Below are 13,218 nucleotides of genomic sequence, written 5' to 3'. Positions count from 1 at the left end.
CCGCGGCAAGAATGTCCGTTCGTCACCCCACTTACCAGCCGCCTCTCACCGCGCCCCCTCGTGTTCTGGAGGAGCTCCCATTCATAAGGCCCAGGCTGTCTTGGAGCAGAAGATCAAGGATACTGCTTCCAAACCGTTTTCCACTTCAGCACCTGAAAATTGGCAACACCCAGACACAACAAAACCAAAACAGCGTAATAACATTGCAACATTCAGTATATGATTATTGAAATTTGCATATTAGGGATCAACATAAAACGAATCATACATTCATGGTCATTTGTGAAAATGTTATTTTATGTACTGTTCTCACCAGTCCAGAACTTAGTCTGAGCTGCGCCAGTTCATTGACCTTGGCTGAAAGATCCTACTGAAGGTTGCCTTGTAACAAGCTGATCTATCTCTTATACCAAGGTTTCTAGACGCAGTCTTAATTTAATACGAGGACAATTAAATAAGATTTTAACATTCCACTGCGGATTCCCGATAACGCAGAAAGAATATTTATAGTCCCAGAGGTTGTGGTTTCATCAAGAATTCTGCTACACAATGCAACTTTAAATTTCACGAGGCTAATAACTTACCTGAATGTGGAACTCTGGTTTGAGCAACTGTGGAAAATGCAGTACTTACGCACAAACCCACTGTGCAACATGCAACAGTTACTGGCCACTGTAGTTTCAGCCAAGGTTTCCATATTCCCTGGTGTTAGCCTCTTTCACGGTCTACCCACCCCATCCCATACAAACACTGTAATCGACCCTCTCTATCCAACCCCCACACACTTGAAGGAGGGGATTCTTGTGACCTCAATTAGTGTTCTTGCAACCCCAATTGGGACTCTGACCCACAATGTTGGAATCTTTAAACTGGATTTGGAGCAGGCCATTTGGCTCCTGGAATCATTCAGTAAGATCACAGCTGACTTTCAACCTCAACTCCACATTCACACATTGTCCTTCTGCCCCTTACTGCGTTTAGTACTCACAAAGCTATCAATTTTTATTTGAGCATGGAAGGTAGACTATATTAAATGTGAATTTCCAGATGTGTGTTGATTGTGATGTCGTTTAACTTCCTAATAATTTTTAGCAGAAAACACCTTACAAGTGGTTATTTCCGCAATATGTAAAAGATCATAAGTTGTTTCAAAATATACAGAAGATAAAATACATATATTTTGTTATTTATTTTGAATGTGGTCTTCATTGGACCACAACGCTTGCTACAGATTACATGATTTGCAAGATAGCTAGAGCTCCAGAAACTTCAAACAGTACTAATAAGGGCAAGATAAAGCAACATCCTTGTTGAATTTCAAGTCTAACATTATATGGCCACACGGTCACATTGCAAGAACGGCTGGACAAATGAAAGCAAGGCATTCGGTCCGATAATGAAAGGATTTTTAATTAACACTCATAATGTGCTTAGAGATACTAACAGCCCCTTAAACATCTAAAGTGAACAACGGAAATTGACCAGGGGCATTGCAACTTATTCAGTAACATAACCTTGTGAATTGCAACCTCTATCACCTTGAAGAAACAGACGTACAGTAACAACATTTCCCCTCCAAGCCGTTTATTCATTCGCAGGATGAGGGTATTGCTGGCTAGGCAGCATTTATTGCCCATCCCTAATTGCCCAGAGGGCAGTTCAGAGTCAACCCAGAGGGCAGTTCAGAGTCAACCACATTGCTCTGGGTCTGGAATCACATGAAGGCCAGGCCAGGTAAGGATGGCAGTTTGCCTCCTGAAAGGACATTAGTGAACAATATGGGTTTTTCCGACAATTCTCAATGGATTCATGGTCATCATTAGCTTCTTAATTTCAGATATTTAGCAGAGTCAAATTCCACCATCTGCAATGGTGGGATTTGAACCAAGGTCCCCAGAATGGTATTTGGGTTTCTGGGTTAACAGTTCAGCGATAAAATCACTAGGACATCACCTCCGCATATATCATTGGTCCTATGCTGTTGCTGCTTCAAGATCATGGAATGCCATCCCTAACAGCACAACGAGCATCCCTACACCACACTGTCTGACACTGTTCAAGAAAGCAGCTTGTCCTACCTAATCACGGACAGTTAGGGCAAAATATGCTGGCCTAGTCAGAAATGCCATATCCCATAAATCCCTCTAAAGGTTAACTTGCAGGTTGAGTCCATGATTAAGAAAGCGAATGTAATGTTGTCACTTATCTCAAGAGGGTTGGAATATAAAAGTAGTGATGTGCTTCTGAGGCTTTATAAAACTCTAGTTAGGCCCCATTTAGAATACTGTGTCCAATTTTGGGCCCCACATCTCAGGAAGGACATACTGGCACTGGAGCGTGTCCAGCGGAGATTCACATGGATGATCCCTGGAATGGTAGGTTTAACATACAATGAACGACTGAGGATCCTAGGATTGTATTCATTAGAGTTTAGAAGGTTGAGGGAAGATCTAATAGAAACATACAAGACAATGCATGGCTTAGAAAGGGTGGATGCTGGGAAGTTGTTTCCATTAGGTGGGAGACTAGGACACGTGGGCACAGCCTTAGAATTAGAGGGGGTCAATTTAGAATGGAAATGAGACGACATTTCTTCAGCCAGAGGGTGGTGGGCCTGTGGAATTCATTGCCATGGAGTGAATGGAGGCCGGTCGTTACATGTCTTCAAGGCAGAAATGATAAATTCTTGATCTCACAAGGAATTAAGGGCTATGGGGAGAGTGCGGGTAAGTGGGGTTGAAATTCCCATCAGCCATGATTTAAATGACGGAGTGGACTTAATGGGCCGAATGGCCTTACTTCCACTCCTATGTCTTTTGGTCTTATGGTCTTACAAAGATGTGTAGGTTAGGTGGACTGGCCATACTAAATTGCTCGTAGTTTCCAGAGCTGCGTGGGCTCAGGTGGGTCTGGGTGGGATGCTACTCAAAAGGGTCAGTGTGGACCTGATGGCCTGCTTCCACACTATAGAAATTCTATAATTCTATCTTCTCTGCTCTGTAAAGAATTTCACTTGTTCATTTCTCAACCCTTGTATGAGCTGGTTTTTAATATTAGAACAGCAAGCACTCTGGACTGATGGAAGCCTGTCTGCCATACATGTCTCCTCAAAACCTAGTTGCAAACGATTCCAGGATTCACCAGAAAAGTAAAACTGCTTCCCAATCAACAAATCTCATTCTTCATTGTCATAAACTTCAAAGGAATTCTGCAACATCTGCCACTTTGCTAGTACTTCAACCTCTTCGGGTAGGAACCCTTAGTGATTCATGTGACATAATATCTATACCTCCGTGTTGTAATTTATTCGTAGGTTTAAAATGTTTCTTTTCTCATTTCTTTCTTGTGTGCGAAGTCATAAAGACGAGCCCTTGTTTGAATGTGTGAATAAGTAATAGTCCTTGCCTAAACTTATGACAGTCATTGTCAAGAGCTGACTTAAATCAAATAAGGGGCCACAGCCTATTCAAAATTAAACCACTTTGCTTATGGACAGAAGGTGAAGAGAATAAATAAATGATCCTATTGAATGGATGAACAAGTTCAAGGGGCCGAATGGCCTACTTCTGTTCTTATTTCGTCCGGTCTTGTTTATTTCAATGTGCTGACAATCTGTTTTCTGCATCAAGTTAAACTTGTGAAGAAGGAGCTAACTTTTTTTTAAAATTTGTTCATGGAACATGGGTTTCTTTGGCTGGGCTTTCCTTATCCTTAATAGTGGTGGTTGAATTGCCTTCTTGAGCTGCGGCAGTCGTGACACCCACTGCAGCTGTTCGGAAGGGAGTTCCGGAATCTTGATCCAGGGACTACGAAAGAACGGCGATATTAACTGTGCATGACATTTATCCGCGGCGCAACAAAGCTTGGTGACAATTCGGCCGCAGGAGTGTTGCATCTCTGTGCTGTTGCCAGCGGAGGAAGACCTGAAGCAAAACCATCAAATAATGCACTAGGTGACGCTGTGCAAGCAAGTTTGCGGCGATTGTAACAAAATAGAGCAACATGAACTTCCAGCAGGATTCATTCATTCACCTGTTGGACAGTAATTGAGGAAATAAACGTTGTTTTTATTGAAAATAACGAGTGGTACAGTGATCAGACAACAAATGACAGTGCTTACCTTTGAATTACTGATCTTCCTTTGTTCATAAAGTTAGGCGCCACAAATCTATCGAAATAAACTGGCGCTGAGTAATTCTGCTGCTCAGGGAAGTAAAAAGTTCCCTGACAATGCATAAACTGCCCCACGGAATGTCAGAGTCAAATGTTGAATGCATCTTTAATTTGGGGCTTTGGGGTCAAAGGCAGGCGGTCACCAGAGGAGATATTCAGTCAAGGTTTTCTCTGATAAGACTGTTGTACTGGGGAAGTCCATTGACATTAGGATCAATAACGCCATCTGCTTTCACAATCAATTGTTTTAAACACTTTAGTTATTAAAACAACTCGTGTCTATCACAATACACATTCGTGTGGAAGATCAGCACCAACATGGTGAGTCGGGCCGGATGAGCTGTTGCTACGAAAACAGAAATTGCTGGAAAAGCTCAGCAGGCCTGGCGGCATCTGTGAAGTTAAAAAAAATCAGGGTTAACGTTTCGGGTCCGGTGACCCTCCCTTAGAATATTGCTATGCTGTATGTTCCAGTCATTTATTCAAGTGGCCTCCACAACTCACCAAAGGGAACCTTGCAATAGATTTTATGGCAAATATCCCCTCTAACATTTTGAAAGCATTGTATTGAACCTCATGTAAATTTTCCATTTTGTATTTTGCATACTTTATATCTGTAAATTGAAGTTCAGATATGGATATTTTAAATGGACTTTATTAACCTTTTGGATATAGGCCAAAAATCAAAAATCAAAACAAATTGTTGGTTGAAAACAGAAAATTGGCTACGACAATGCTTTACAGTGTGGCAGTTATTGTTGTATGAAGCTTTGCTAGATATTAGCAAGAATGCAGTGTTTAGACTGTGGTACATATCCTTGGCCTACAAGCGTACATAGCAGGATTTAAATATTCTGGTGGAGACAGTTGCTAGTCCAAGTCAGTGAAAATAATAGGTTTGGTAATGCTGTAGAGTGATGTGTATTGTGCAACATCTGGAACAGTACTCCATATTTCTGTGGCTCAGGACTGAGTGCTGAGTGGGTTTTTCCAGTTTTGTATATTGTAATGAGTAGGCACTGTGTGGAGTATATGAGCTGTCTCTTTCATTGATAATTCATGCTGTCATCTAGCTGCTCGCAATGTTTGTCTTGATATGTTATTTTGACAGAAAGCTCTGCATGTTTATTCTGTCAGAAGTCACACAAGATCAGGTCACAGCCCACCAGGTTTATTTGAAATCACAAGCTTTTGGAGCACAGAGGTGATGAAGGAGCAACCACAAGTGCCTTTGTGCTTTGGATTTCACCATTTAAATAATAGTCTATTCTTCCTACCAGAGTGTTTAATCTCACACACTTTCCCCCATTGTATTCATCTGCTACTTCTTTGCCTCCTCTCCCACTCTCAAATCCTTCGGCAGCCTCCCTGCCTCCTTAGCACTATTTGTCCCTCCACCTGTCTTTGTGTCATCTGCAAACTTAGCAACAATGCTCACAGTTCCTTTGTTCAGATTGTTAATATATAACATGAATAGTTTTGGTCCGAACACTGACCCTGCAGAACTCCAGTAGTCACAGGCTGCCATCCTGAACGAGGTAGAAAGAGGAAAGATGCTCTGCTGATGGTATATGAGTAGCTAAGGGCTAAATTAGAAAGCAGAACCAAAAAGGTAATAATCTCTGGATTACTATCTGAGCTATGAGCAAATTGGCATAGGAGCTACAAGATTAAAGCGGTAAAGGCATGGCTCAAAGATTGTTATGGGAGAAGTGGATTCAAATTCATGGGAACATAAACAGAAAATCTCAGCAGGTCTGGCAGCATCTGTGGAGACAAATCAGAGTTAACATTTTGGTCCATGGTCATTGGATTTCGGTCCTATTGACAGGACAGGCAGATGAGCAGAGGGAGCAGGATTGCCTTGTCAGTAAGAAACGAAATTAAATCAATAGCAAGAAGCGACATAGAGTCAGAAATTGTAACATCCGTGTGGGTAGAGTTGAGGAACCACAGGTAAAACACCCTGATGGGGGTTATGTACTGGCCTCCTAGCAATAGTCACGTTGTGGGGAACAAAATAAATCAGACATTAGCAAAGGCATGTAAGAAAAGCACTACTACAATAAACTTCATTATGCAGATGGATCAGAAACATTATGTTCATAGCAGATCTCAAGGAAAAGGAATTTATGGAATAGCTACAAGGGAGTGGATTTTGATCCAGTGACAGTGAAAGAAAGGGATATAGTTTCAAGTCAGGATGGCATGTAGCTTGGAGGGGAAGTTGAAGCTGGTGGTATTCCCATGTATCTGCTGCTCTTGTCTTTCTTTATGGCAGAGCCCACAGGTTTTGAACATGCTGTCAAGACAGGCTTGGTGAGTTCCTGAAGTGCATATTATAGATGTCATACACTGCTGCCATTGTGCATCAGTTGTGAAGAGAATGCAAGTTGAAAGTGGTGGATGTGGTGGTAATCAAGTGGGCTGCTTTATTATGAATGGTGTCAAGCTTCTTGAGTGTTGATGGAACTGCTCCATATCCAGACAAGCGGTATTCTGTCACATTTCTAACTTGTGCCTTATAATTAATGGACACAATTAATTAGGGACACAGGAGGTGAATTACTCAAAGTAGCCTTTGATTTTTTTCTTGTATTCATGTAGTCACATTATTTGAGAGGGGAGGCAATGGCCTCGTGATATTAACATGGGACAGATAATCCAGAGGCACAAATAACGCTCTGGGGACCCAGTTTTTAATTCTATCAATTTACTGAATTTGTTTTCAGTAAATGTCTGGAATTAAGAAATAAAAATGACCGTGAATTCATTGTTGATTGTCGAACAACCCATCTGGTTCACTAATGTCCTTTAGGGGAAGGAAATTGCTATCCCTATCTGGTCTGGCCTACATGTGACTCAGACCCACAGCAATGTGGTTGACTCTGAACTGCCCTCTGGGCAATTAAAGATCGGCAATAAATAAATGCTGCCTGGCCAGAGATGCCCTCATCCCATGAATGAATAAAGGAAAAAAGTTAGATGACTGGTCCAGATCAGTTTATGCTCAGCAGCTTTCACCAAGATGTTGATAGTTAGGGATTCAGTGATGGTAGGCCCATTGACCATAACCGGAAATGGTTATATTTGCTGTCCTTAGAACATAAGAGCATAAGAACTGGGAGCAAGAGTAGGCCATCCGGCCCCTCGAGTCTGCCCCACCATTTAATAAGATCAGGGTTGATCTTTTTGAGACTCAACTCCACCTACCCGCCCACTCACCATAATCTTTAATTCCGTTATTGTTCAAAAATTTATCTAGCCTTGCCTTAAAACCATTCAGTGAGGTAGCTTCAACCGCTTTACTGGGCAGGGAATTCCACAGATTCACAACTCTTTGGGTGAAGAAGTTCCTCCTGACCTCAGTCCTACATCAGCTTCCCTTTATTTTGAGGCTATGCCCTCTCGTTCTAGTTTCACCTGCTAGCAGAAACAACCTTCCTGCCTCCACCTTATTGATTCCCTTCATAATCTTATGAAGATCTCTCTATAAGATCTCCCCTCATTCTTCTGAATTCCAATGAGTATAATCCCAGTCTACTCAGTGTCTCCTCATAATCCAACTCTCTCAACTCTGGAATCAACCAAGTGAATCTCCTCTGCACCCCTCCAGTGCTAGTATATATTTTCTTAAATAAGGAGACTAAAACTGCACACAGTACTTCAGATGTGGCCTCACCAGGACCCTATACAACTGCAGCATAGCCTCCCTGTTTTTAAACTCCATCCCACTAGCAATGGCGGACAAAATTCCATTTGCCTTTTTAATTACCTGCTGCACCTGCAATCCTACTTTTAGCGATTCATGCACAAGGAAACCCAAGTCCCTCTGCACAGCAGCGTGCTGCAATTTTTTACCATTTAAAACATAATCCATTTTGCTGTTATTCCTAGCAAAATGGATGACCTTACACTTGGAGATGGTCATTTGTGTTGTGTGGTACAAATGTTACTCACCCCTTATCAATGCAAGCCAAATGTTGTCAAGATCTTGCAGCTTGTGCACTGATTCAGCATCTGCAGGTGTTGCCAATAATGGAGAATTTTAGCAATGGTGAAATTCCAGATTGGTTAGAAGTAGTTTCTTTAGAATTTAGGAGATTAAATTGAGATGTTTCAAATTATGATGGGTTTTGGTGGATGCCAAGGACTGATTTCATTAATGGAGAAGTCAATATTTGGTGTATAGATTTAACCAAATTTGTACACACATTTGAGGGAATTAGAGAGTTTAACTCAGAGAATAATGGCAATCTGAAAATCAGTATTTGAGAGTGTGGTCAAGATAAAAAGCCCCATCATTTTGACAAAGCATTGAAATATGCACTTGTGGTGCTGTAGCTGATTTGTTGTGGATCAGGTGTTGAAGGCAAAATCAATGGAACTAATCTTTTCAGCCAGGACAGATCCAGTGGACCAAAAAGTATCCCTCTGTGTTGCAGGTCTGTATTTTTCTATAGATGGCTAGGACTTTGCGCATTAAATGTACGGTGTGAGTGGCTGAATGTATATGTGCTTGGTGTGCTGTGTGAGTGACAGGGTCTATGTGTTATTTACACTGTGTGTTACACTGTGAGTTAAAAAGGTGTGTGTGTGTGTGTGTGTGTGTTTGTTACACTGTGTGAGTTAGGTGTGTGTATAAGTTACATTGTGTGTGTTAGTTACTCGGTGTGGTTTAGGCGTGTGTGTTCGTTACATTGTTTGCAACTGTTCGTTACGCTGTGTGAGTTAGAGGGTGCGTATGTTGCACGGTTGTGCATGTGTTAATTGCGTTGATCTGTGGCAGGGTGTGTTAATTGCATTATGTGCCTGATGATGTTTCTGTCAGATGCACTGTCAAGGTGTCTGAATGTGTGTGCGTTAGATTGTGTGATTGATAGGTGATCCCTGCGCTCGATTTGTTTTCTGCTCTCTCCTTGTGTCACATGTTCCAAATCGGCTGACTGTTTAAACTCCAGTTTCTGTGCGTGTTGCTTTTGTTGGGGATGTATGTCTCCAGTCAGCGCTGCTCATTCCGCGTCTGCCCGCATTTGCCATACATTCCCAGGCAGCATCCTGCTGCTTCTCATCACACACATCTGACTGGATGCTCTTTCCCCCTCTCAGACCGGCAATGACAACAACAAAGATCATTTACTTCTCAGTGGACGGCAGACCCGAACAAGCGGAGTTCCCGAGCGACTGCCCGGCCCAAGATGTGAAAGGTAAGACAAGTTTAACCTGGGTGAAAAGGCGATGAATTTCCCTGCTCGTGCGGTGTGGGCAAGTAGATGTGAACAGATTGAAGTCCCTCTGGTCGGTTTTTGTTGCGGAGGCAGAGGATTCAGCTAATGTGTGACACAGACATCAGTGGGTCACTGAGTTGTGACGAAGTTCTGCTGATCAGACGCCAAAGCACTGACCCTACCCGATGGATGACCCTGTTCTGAGGAAGGGTCACCGGGCCCAAAACGTTAATTCTGTTTTCTCCTCCACAGATACTGCCAGACCTGCTGAGCTTTTCCAGCAACTTCGTTTTTGCTCCTGCCTGATGGATGTTGGAGATGCAGGCTGTGATTTCAAAAGCAGGTCATTTTATGACTCCTCATCATTTTCATTAGAGATGAAAATTGCAGAGTCTTTTTTAGTATAATTCTGTGTATTTTAGTGTAATTAAGTGTAATTCTGAATCTTTTAAATTCGGAGCTGTCAACAAACGAAGTCTGGAAAAGCACAGTGCCCAATGTGACTGGTTTAAAGGAGGAAGAGCCATCTGCAAGCACACCATCCATTGACTGAAGTCACGTTGAAGCATATATTGGCGCAACGAAGGCGATATAATCGTGTGTATGTTAGATCCAGAGGTTGACAGCTCAGAAACATACCCATCGGCCCATGTTTAACCTCCCCCGGTAAAAATTTGTCTAACAGTATGGCACGTAGACATTGTATTGGCAAATGGTAGGTCAGTTAAAGATCCTGATTTTCGGATGCTTTAACAAGCCATGTGAGTCACTGTTTCTGAATCTTTAAAAAGCTTACCTCGAGTGCCGGTGCCTTCCATTTCTGGTTGAGCAGCAGCACGAGCAGGAGCTTGGAGCAGGAGCCTGTCGGGAAGCCGGTGAGTCACTGTTTTTGAATCTTTAAAACGCTTACCTCGTGAATAGGCGGAGGTACGCTGAGCAGGAGCCGACACGGGACTGGTGAGTGAGTGAGGTAATATATTTGTGTGGTAGCGTTACCCGAAACACTACCCGGGTCATGTCTCCCACCCATCCTACTCCTTTAACCAAAGTAAAAGGTTCTGTGATAATAAAATGTGAGGCTTTACATTTTATTATCTTGGAATCTCCAGCATCTGCAGTTCCCATTATCTCTAAAAGGTTCTGTGTGCCTGATTGGTAAGGTAACAAGTTTATTTTTTATTCTTTATTTTTTACATCTTGGGAATTTAGAATAATGGGAATGGAGGTCAGGGCAGTTGAATGTTCCTCCTGTGGAATGTGGGAGGTAAGGGTCACCGCTAGTGTCCCTGCTGACTACATCTGCGGGAAGTGCACCCAACTCCAGCTCCTTGAAAACCGCGTTAGGGAACTGGAGCTGGAGCTGGATGAACTTCGGATCATTCGGGAGGCAGAGGGGGTTATTGAGAGGAGTTACAGGGAGGTAGTCACTCCTCAAGTATAGGAAGAAGGCAGATGGGTTACGGTCAGGGGATGGAAAAGGAACCGGCAGGCAGTGCAAGGATCCCCTGTGGCCATTCCCCTCAACAATAAGTATACAGTTTTGGATACTGTTGGGGGGGATGACTTACCAGGGGAAAGCAGTGGGGCACAGGTCTCTGGCACAGAGTCTGTCCCTGCTGCTCATAAGGGAAGGGGGAAGAGGAGCACAGCATTAATCATTGGGGACTCCATAGTTAGGGGGACAGATAGGAGGTTCTGTGGGGACGAGAGAGACTCACGGTTGGTGTGTTGCCTCCCAGGTGCCAGGGTGCGTGATGTTTCTGATTGTGTTTTTGGATCCTTAAGGGGGAGGGGGAGCAGCCCCAAGTCGTGGTCCACATTGGCACCAACGACATAGGTAGGAAGAGAGATGGGGATTTAAGGCAGAAATTCAGGGAGCTAGGATGGAAGCTGAGAGCTAGGACGAACAGAGTTGTTGTCTCTGGTTTGTTGCCCGTGCCACGTGCTAGTGAGGTGAGGAATAGGGAGAGAGAGGAGTTGAACACGTGGCTACAGGAATGGTGCAGGAGGGAGGGCTTTGGATTCTTGGATAATTGGGGATCTTTCTGGGGTAGGTGGGACCTCTACAAGTAAAATGGTCTTCGCCTGAACCAGAGGGGTACCGATATCCTGGGGGGGAAATTTGCTAAGGCTATTCGGGTGGGTTTAAACTAATTCAGCAGGGGGATGGGCACCAAAATTGTAGTTCAAGCATAGAAAAGGTTGAGAGTAGGGTGGTCCGAAATAAAGTTTCAGGGAAGCAAGATGGCACCAGCAAGCAAGATGTTGGTTTGAAGTGTGTTTACTTCAATGCCAGGAGTGTCCGGAATAAGGTGGGTGAACTTGCAGCATGGGTTGGTACCTGGGACTGCGATGTTGTGGCCATTCTGGAGACATGGATAGAGCAGGGACAGGAATGGTTGTTGTAGGTTCCGGGATTTAGTTGTTTCAGTAAGAACAGAGAAGATGGTAAAAGGGGCGGAGGTGTGGCATTGTTGGTCAAGGACAGTATTACAGTTGCAGAAAGGATGTTTGGGGACTCGTCAACTGAGGTAGTATGGGCTGAGGTTAGAAACAGGAAAGGAGAGGTCACCCTGTTGGGAGTTTTCTATAGGCCTCCGAATAGTTCCAGAGATGTAGAGGAAAGGATAACAAAGATGATTCTCGATAGGAGTGAGAGAGACAGGGTAATTGTCATGGGGGACTTCAACTTTCCAAATATTGACTGGGAACACTATAGTTCAAGTACTATAGATGGGTCAGTTTTTGTCCAGTGTGTGCAGGAGGGCTTCTTGACACAATATGTAGATAGGCCAACAAGGGGTGAAGCCACATTAGATTTGGTACTGGGTAATGAGGCTGGCCAGGTGTTAGATTTGGAAGTAGGTGAGCACTTTGGTGATAGTGATCACAATTCTGTTATGCTTACTTTAGTGATGGAAAGGGATAGGTGTAAACCACTAGGCAAGATTTATAGCTGGGGGGAAGGCAATTACGATGCGATTAGGCAAGATTTAGGGAGCATAGAATGGGGAAGGAAACTGCAGGGGATGGGCACATTAGAAATGTGGAGCCTCTTCAAGGAAAAGCTCCTGTGTGCCCTAGATAAGTATGTACCTGTCAGGTAGGGAGGAAGCTGCAGAGTGCAGGAGCCGTGGTTTACGAAGGAGGTGGAATCTCTGGTCAAGAGGAAGAAGAAGGCTTATGTTAGGATGAGATGTGAAGGCTCAGTTAGGGCGCTTGAGGGCTACGAGGTAGCCAGGAAAGACCTAAAGCGAGAGTTCAGAAGAGCTAGGAGGAGACATGAGAAGTTGTTGGTGGATAGGATCAGGGTAAACCCTAAGGCTTTCTATAGGTATTTAAGTAATAAAAGAATGACGAAAGTAAGATTAGGCCCAATCAAGGATAGTAGTGGTAAGTTGTGTGTGGAGTCAGATGAGATAGGGGAAGTGCTAAATGAATATTTTTCAACAGTATTCACTGTAGAAAACAACAATGTTGTCAAGGAGAATACTGAGATACAGGCTACTCGACTAGGTGGGATTGAGGTTCACAAGGAAGAGGTATTAGAAATCCTTCAGAGGGTGAAGATAGATAAGTCCCCTGGGCCGCATGGGATTTATCCTTGGATCCTCTGGGAAGCCAGGGAGGAAATTGCCGAGCCTTTGGCATTGATCTTTAACTAGTCATTGTCTACAGGAATAGTGCCAGATGACTGGAGGATAGCAAATGTGGTTTCCCCTGCTCATGAAGGGGAGTAGAGACAACCCTGGTAATTATAGACCAGTGAGCCTTACCTCAGTTGTTGGTAAAGTGTTGGAAATGGTTATAAGGGATA

General features: G+C 43.4%; 1 protein-coding gene across 1 annotated transcript in view; it reads left to right on the top strand.

Annotated features, from left to right (window-relative positions):
- Positions 1–9,165: 9,165 nt before the first annotated feature.
- Positions 9,166–13,218, top strand: part of si:dkey-219c10.4 (high affinity cGMP-specific 3',5'-cyclic phosphodiesterase 9A) — a 100,175-nt gene continuing 96,122 nt past the window's right edge. The window contains exon 1 of the mRNA XM_048535131.2: positions 9,166–9,380. Within this exon, the coding sequence (XP_048391088.1) occupies positions 9,263–9,380 (118 nt within the window). The 5' untranslated portion in view covers positions 9,166–9,262. The remainder of the gene's footprint in view (positions 9,381–13,218) is intronic.

The sequence above is a fragment of the Stegostoma tigrinum genome, chromosome 7 (assembly GCF_030684315.1).
Source record: "Stegostoma tigrinum isolate sSteTig4 chromosome 7, sSteTig4.hap1, whole genome shotgun sequence".
In the NCBI taxonomy this organism is placed as follows: Eukaryota; Metazoa; Chordata; class Chondrichthyes; order Orectolobiformes; family Stegostomatidae; genus Stegostoma; species Stegostoma tigrinum.
This window is presented reverse-complemented; position numbering and strand designations above follow the sequence as displayed.